We start from the raw sequence: 7,011 nt of genomic DNA, 5'->3' as shown, positions 1-7,011 counted from the left end.
GGTCTGTAAAAAGAGAATATTAACGGTATTTTTTGAGGATGAAATGAATTTATGGGAGTTCATGCTTGGCACAGCATCACCGTGAAACAGAGCGTCGTTGTAGCATTAATTAGGTGATGCTGCTCTCTGGTGGCCACCAGGAGGGGCAGCAAGGGAGGACAGCCCGCCCGGCTCGAACTAGTGCTCCTGGCGCACTCCCACTGTCCAGATGGGGAGAGTGTGGCCTGGCTCTGGTCACTCAGTGTGCGCCTCCACCCACTGGCAGAGGCGGCGGGCATAGTGAGCCGGGCTGACGGTGGAAAAGGTCCGACCCGGGTAGCGCAGCGTCTTCCACAAGTGCTCCAGCCGCTTGCGGAACCCATAGACCGTGGCAAGGTCCACGAGGCCCAGGAAATAGCGTTGCTCAGGCCCATCTAGTATGTGTAAGGCGTTGGGGACGTCAAGCAGCAGGCGGCAATTCTGGGATGACAGCTCCTCCGGGCTGGGTGTCCCCTGCACAGACCTGGGGGCAGATCAGACAAAAGAAACTTTCATCTGTACCAGAAGGCCTCAGCTAGACAGCTCCATAGACTGGCCAGGCTTTCTCTGCAGGGCCCTTTGCACACAACCTGGTCGTCAGTCGCTTGTTCACACACTGGGTAAACCCAGGGGCTGAGTAAAGCTTAGTTAATTGTTTAAAGCAAAGCTGTGTAGTGCATGCCATTAGCCAGCCACAGATGGCTAAGGAACAACTGAAATGTAGCAAATCCCAATTAAGATGTGAGCTTAGTGGTACAAATCGGCACTGGAATCCTGAAGGCATGCAGTTCAAATCCGCCAGCTGCTCAGCCAAGAGAAGGATGGGCAATATCCTGTGTGGTACACAACAACATAAGTGTATGTGTAAGTGAGCTCTGGTGGCCTACTGAGTAAAGTGTTGTCCTGCCAACACAAATGCATGCAATTGGAAGCCACCAGCTGCTCTGCAGGAGAAAGATGGGCAGTTTCCTTTTGTGCCATTTATAGCCCCTGAAAACGCACTGGATGATCAGCTATGAGTCAGTCAGTTCTAACTCAATAGCACATAACAATATTAAGTGTAAGCACACCCTGAATTTCAAAGGCAGTCTGAAAAACTAACATGGAGCATCCCAGACATTTTTATATCGCTTACATATGGAAATGACACATTTTGGCTATGTTGGGTTAAAGAAAATGTGTTATCACCCTGCTTATTGGGACTCTCACAGAGAGTTTGTCTAACCCTTGCATAATTCTGTTCAACCACACAGGTGGCAGATGGAATTTCCAAGGGTAGCTTTTGAAGAACTGAAATCCATCTATCATAAGAGACTTTACTTCCCCTTTTCTGAGTTTCAGGTGGTTTTTTTTCTAATTATTAAATTTTATTAGTTTTAATGAACATTTACAGAGATTTTGGGTTTGAGTTTCAGTTTTGAGAGTCTAAAATGAGAATGTGTCCACCCTCTCAACAAGGCTCATTGTCACATGTAAAGAGCGAGAGTTACTGATCTAAAGATGAGGCCAGGATCAGCTCAAAGTCCAATAAGTGGAATGATTGTATTAAGGACCCAACACTCTTCCTAAAGCTACAAACTCCCAGTGTGATTCCACATCTGCTGCCAGAAAATGGGCAGATTCTACATATCAGCACCAAAGCCCTTGCCTAGTGGGCCTCTCTCCTGTCCTGTCTCATGCTGTGGCCCCCTGTACCCACTGTGTGCAGAGAAAGTGTGACCCCCAGTTCACCAGTTGTCCTTTCCACACTCTGATCACCTCATTCTCTCCTCTGTCCCTGTCAGAGGGCCCACCTGGCCATGTGGAAGAGAAGGTTTTTGGCGGGGCCCCTCTCGTCCTCCTGGAGACCCTGGAAAGCCATCAGGAGACTGTAATCCAGCACGTTGAGTTCCTGGAGGAAGGCGGTGTCCAGTTCCATCTGGCGGAGGAGCCAGGTCCGCTGGGGCCCTGCCGGAGCACCAATGTGCCCACTGTGTGCCAGGCACAGTGCTGGGGGCTCCACACACATCTGCCCCAGGAGGGCATGTGCCATTATTATCCCATTTCACAAATAAAGTAATTAATGTATACTTTACTTCAGTTGTTTAGTTAGTAAGTTGAGGAGCTGGGATTTGAACCCAGCTCTTCCTGACTCTAGAATCTAGGCTCTTAAACTAGGGGAGAGGGCAGAGCCAGGGGTACCCTTCTAATCTCACCCTGAATGAAGGTAGATCAGACATGGCTCACCCAGGTCGATGGTCTTGCCCTGAAAGTTGAGGTCTTTTAGCACCAGGACGATGGAGCTGCCCTTGGGGGCTGGCTCCACCCAGCGGCCCAACTCACAGCCTTTGATGTCATACCTGGGAGTGGGATGAGAACTTTGAGAAACACACAGGACTCTCAAAATATAACAAGAAGAAAGAAGAGCTTCACCGTGATTATTCACTTATTTACTGAACTTGCCACATACAACAGTCTAATTTTCAGCACAAGCTCATTCCATTACTGTTCTCCAATTAGACATGAAGCGCTAAGGTTTAAGGAGTTTCTCTGACTTGCCCAAGACAGAAAGCTTTGGGTAGAGTAGAGATTCAAACCCAGGTCTTTGAAAGCCCAGCCCAGGCTTTAGCTTTGCCTGTCATCTTTAGGGGTATCTCAGACACAACGGATCCCACCTTAAACTGCATCATAAGGAGGACAGGAGGGAAGCCAGTGGGGTGGTAGAGGTTCCTAATGGCAGGGCTGTGAGAAGAGCCAGGGAACTCTAGTGTCCTAATGGATAAGGAGTTACATTGCCAACCCAAATGCAGGTGGTTCGAATCCACCAGTCACTCTGCAGGAGAAAGATGAGCAATCTCCTCCCAGAGGATCTATAGTATATGAAAACCCACTGAAGGTCAGTTCTGAGTTGGTTCTGACTAGATGACAATGAAAGTGAATGATTGAGAAGAGCCAGGATTGGGAAAAACATCAAAGGTCCTAATCCCTGCTCCATGACATGTTGGCTATGTGACCCTTCTCTTCCTCAGCTTCTCAATCTATAAAATAGGGATAGTAACCACATGTGTCAATTAATATATCCTACTTATTCATTTAATATATACTTGGGTGCTCTAGTGGCTTAGTGGCAAGGAGCTGTGCTGCCAACCCAAAAGCATGCAGTTCAAATCCACTAGCTGCTCTGTGGGAGAAAGATAGGCAATTAACACCAGTTAATTCCTGCTGTGAAAATCTGCTGGATGGTCAGCAATAGGATTCTGACTTGAGTGCATAACAACAGCACAGGAATCTGGTGGTGCAGAGCTCAAGTGCCCTTCTGCTCACTGAGAATTGAGGGTTTAGAAGATAAAATCGTGACAGAACACTTCCATGATGATTCACTCACTCTATCCTGCAGGGTGTCTAGGGGTCGGCACTGACCAGTCTGCACACCATCACAGTAACACCATCTTTTCAGGGTGCTGGGACTAAAGGAAGTGATGAACGTAAATGGCTAAAGAGGGTGCCCAGCTTAGGGAGCACTTACGAGATACTTGTAGTGCGCACACTTCTCTGGCCCACCGGGAGATGTGGAGACGTCCCTTTCCCTCCAATGAGCCTCAGTATAGTCAGTACTGGGGGTGGGGTTGCTTCAAGGGGCACATTCCTATAGAGTGGTGCCCTGTCTGGGCCTCGGGGAATCTCTTGATTCACTCTCTTGACACTCACCTCTCAGAGATGCGACCAGCAGGGTAGAAGACGCTCTGCATGATGATGAAGTATTTCTGGGGGCAGCGTTGGGAAGAGTGAGGGAGGCAGGGTCTCCCCTCCGGCCGCCCCCTCCCAGCCCTGGCCCTCGCCTTGGCCTCACCCACCTTCTTCCCCTGGGCTACTCGAAGGCTGTGCATTCCTGGAAGAGGAAAGCGAGCCAGGTGAAGGGTCTCAAACCCCACACCACCTGGTCCTTTCTTCCCCAGTAACAGCTCAGTCATAACTCTTTGAACTGCGCTAACCCAAGCCTGCCCTTCCAGACTCAGTCTCTGACTTTTAAATCCAGCCCAGGTGGAGCGGAATGAAGACTTCTCCCCAAATACGCCTCTCCTGCAGGGACCGCCACCCTAACCAACCCAGGCCTGCGGCTTTAGGCCGGGCCTCCTAGAAACCCACCACCACCAGGGGCCTGGCCCCGCCCCCGGCCCACACAGACCACGCCCACTCGGGCATCTGCGCTCTGGGACCCGCCCCCTCCCCTGTGGCCCTGCGTAAACTGCGTTTTTACTTTAGTCCCGCAGCTCCCGAGCCTGGGACTCCCCCACGCCCTGACCCTTGCCTGGGGTTCCCAGACCCCCGGCCGCATACCTAGCAACCGTGCGAGCAGCGAGTGCGGGTGCCTCTGTAGGTGCAGCACGTAGCGCGGCAGGTGGGCCAGCAGAGTCCGCACCTCCCTGCGCTGCTGGGTCTTCAGGAAAAAGCGCTGGTCATGGCTGAGGGGTAGGAGGGAAGAGGACACCCACCAGGCCGAGATGGAGCGGCCCCCACTGAGCACTTGCTCCCCGCACCTGCCTGTCCATCTTCCCACCGTCAACATCCTAATGGCATTTGACCTTCTGTAACCCTGACCTTTTCTGACCCTGGGTGCTGTTTTTCGGCCCAAGGAATCTCCCCCAGCCCCTCAGGAAGCTGCCACCCGCCCTCCACCCTTGCTGCCTGCTCACGACAGGAAAAAGCTGGCTTTGCTCTTGGAAGTGCTGAGGAACTGTAGATAGGGGCCATCTGGGCCCAGGGCAGCCTGGTAGTCCTCCTCAGCCAAGCCAAGGGAGCGGCGCAGCTTGGCGAAGGCCGGGCCTGCCAGGGTGCCCAGCTCGAAGCCCTGTAGGAGAGATAAGCCCAATGTGAAGAGTCAGGGTGACCACACTCAGACTGGGAAACTGACCAGAATTTGAGGAGAAAGGCAGGTAGGTACACATTACCTTCCAACACCAGAATCTAGGGCTTCCTACCTCATGAACTTGGATCAGGACTTCAGAAAAATCCTCCTCACTGAGTGGCCCCTGCAGGGAGGAGTGAAGGGGCCAGTCTCAGTCTCTCACTGACACCCCAGAATCTCCAGGTTTCTGGCCAGTTGGGAAGGAGCTGAGCCTGCATCTGGCCTTGCTCCCTTCTCCCCAGTCCCTGTTGAATTCCTTCAGCAAACAAGAGCCGTGGGCCTGTTCTGGGGGTGCCTGAGCTGGGCAGACAGCCTGCCACCCCTCCGAGAGCCTCGGTGTCTCTCAGCAGGCACACAGCCAGATGCATATGTCGGCCAAGAGAAACCAGATGTCATCTTGTGTGTGAGGAGGTGACCCTGAAACCAAGCCTGGGAGAGGTAGGACTAGAGAAGGCTTCCTGGAAATGCTGACTCCTCAGCTGAAATCAGAAGGGTGATGGAGACAGGGATAGGGTGCTCATGGTGGGAGGAACCGGGATGGTAGTCACGAGGAAGGCAAGAAGGGTCTTAAAGGCTGAAGACAGTAAGAGAGGCTGGGAGTATGAGTGAGGCTGCACATGACCTTTGGGCCTGAGCTAGCAGGACTTTGAGATTATGCTAAGCCAAGATTTCCCCCAAGGGTAGGAGAAAACCATGGAAGCTTTCAGCAGGTGATGAGGTTTATAGGGTCCCTTCCAGCCCCCATAGTTTCCCTAAATCTCCAGCAACTGTGCAACACACATAGACAACACACACTCACCCCAGCCATTCAGCTGCTGAGCTTGCATCTGCATGACCCTTTCTGCTGAGCCAGCCTGACCCCGGCCTGAGCTCCAGGGAGGAGGGGTAAAGTCAGCAGGGTGGGGATTGGCCCCTTCTCAACCAAAAACTGGTGGGGTTAGGAGGCCTCACAGACTCCAGGCCTCCATTATACAAAGGGGCAGAGAGATGCAGAGGCCCATTTAGAGTCACATGGCAATCAGCTGAGTGTCTTCACAAGTACAAACTCCAGGCTCCCTGGTTTCCTGGCCTCAGTTCCAGCCCCAAATGCCCCACTCTGAATGAATCTCTGTCCCATCCTCTCCGTAACTTTCTCTGACCCCCTAGCTCAGGAGACAAGAGCATCAGCCAGGTCTTCAGCAATGCTGTGGGTTGCATGAGACAGACTGTCCACTCACCACGGGCGGGTGGTCCACAGCAACCTGGGTGGCAGCCCACAGCCCTGTTTGCATCATACACATCAATCCATGGAGCTCGTGTCCTGGGCCAATCTCGAACAGGCCCAGGCGTGACTGCTTGTCTCTCAAGCGCCAGAGGAGACCTCGGCGGCTGGAGACAACTGCTTTGCATCCAGTCTCTGGGGAACAGGTGAGGACCTGGTAGGAGGAGGTACATGAGCAAGGCCCAGGGTTGGGACAGCCCAGGTTCGAAAATCCCAGCTTTGTTACTCATGTGTCTTCCTCTCACCTCTCTCTGCCTGAGTTTCCTCAGATGTGAAATAATATTGCTGATACTGGCTTGGTAGGGTTTTGTGAGGGGCTGCTCAATGTCTGATATGAAGTCCAAAACACAGAGTAAGGGTTACTATCACCAGTATCATTATTACAGCATGTACTCTGTAGTCAGGACAGGCCAGCTTCTCACCAATTATGTGACTGTAGGTGAGTCACTGAATATTTCTATCCCATTCATTTATGCTGAGTTCCTTGTGAGTGTCAGGACCACAGTAGAGGGTCCGTTCAAGGCTGAGTTCATACCAGCCCAGCACTGCTTGCGAGCTCCTCCTCCTAACAGCCCAATGAGGGAGGGGCTTTTGTTACCACCTCCTTTTTCCCAAGGAGGAAATTGAGGAAGTTGTGTGGAATACCTGTCAGATGTCCCCTTCACATCTTCACCCTCATTGGGGCGTGTCCTAGTACCCCAGTGCAGGGCCCCTCCCTGGTTCAGATGGGGGGCGTGTCTGCGTCCCTGAGACAGAGATAGCCCCTGCTCCCACCCTCGACCTTTCCCTCTTCCCCCTCTTTCAGGTCTGCACTTACCTCGTGGGGTCCCGGGCTCGGCGCAGCCAT

At 52.5% G+C, this 7,011-nt stretch overlaps 1 protein-coding gene across 1 annotated transcript; it reads right to left on the bottom strand.

The window, feature by feature from the left end:
• Window positions 1-234: 234 nt before the first annotated feature.
• Window positions 235-7,011, bottom strand: PIP5KL1 (phosphatidylinositol-4-phosphate 5-kinase-like 1). Its single transcript, XM_006892521.1, has 10 exons — window positions 6,982-7,011; window positions 6,121-6,318; window positions 4,977-5,027; window positions 4,692-4,846; window positions 4,336-4,460; window positions 3,852-3,886; window positions 3,706-3,761; window positions 2,245-2,357; window positions 1,812-1,965; window positions 235-502 (listed from the first exon to the last, which is right to left on the bottom strand). Exons 1-10 carry the CDS (start codon window positions 7,009-7,011, stop codon window positions 235-237), a joined length of 1,185 nt encoding a protein of 394 aa, XP_006892583.1.

This window comes from Elephantulus edwardii, unplaced genomic scaffold, assembly GCF_000299155.1.
Source record: "Elephantulus edwardii isolate Elephantulus edwardi_28Jun2011 unplaced genomic scaffold, EleEdw1.0 scaffold00116, whole genome shotgun sequence".
NCBI lineage: Eukaryota > Metazoa > Chordata > Mammalia > Macroscelidea > Macroscelididae > Elephantulus > Elephantulus edwardii.
Note: the sequence above shows the minus strand (reverse complement) of the source record. Positions and strands in the feature narration are given on the sequence as shown.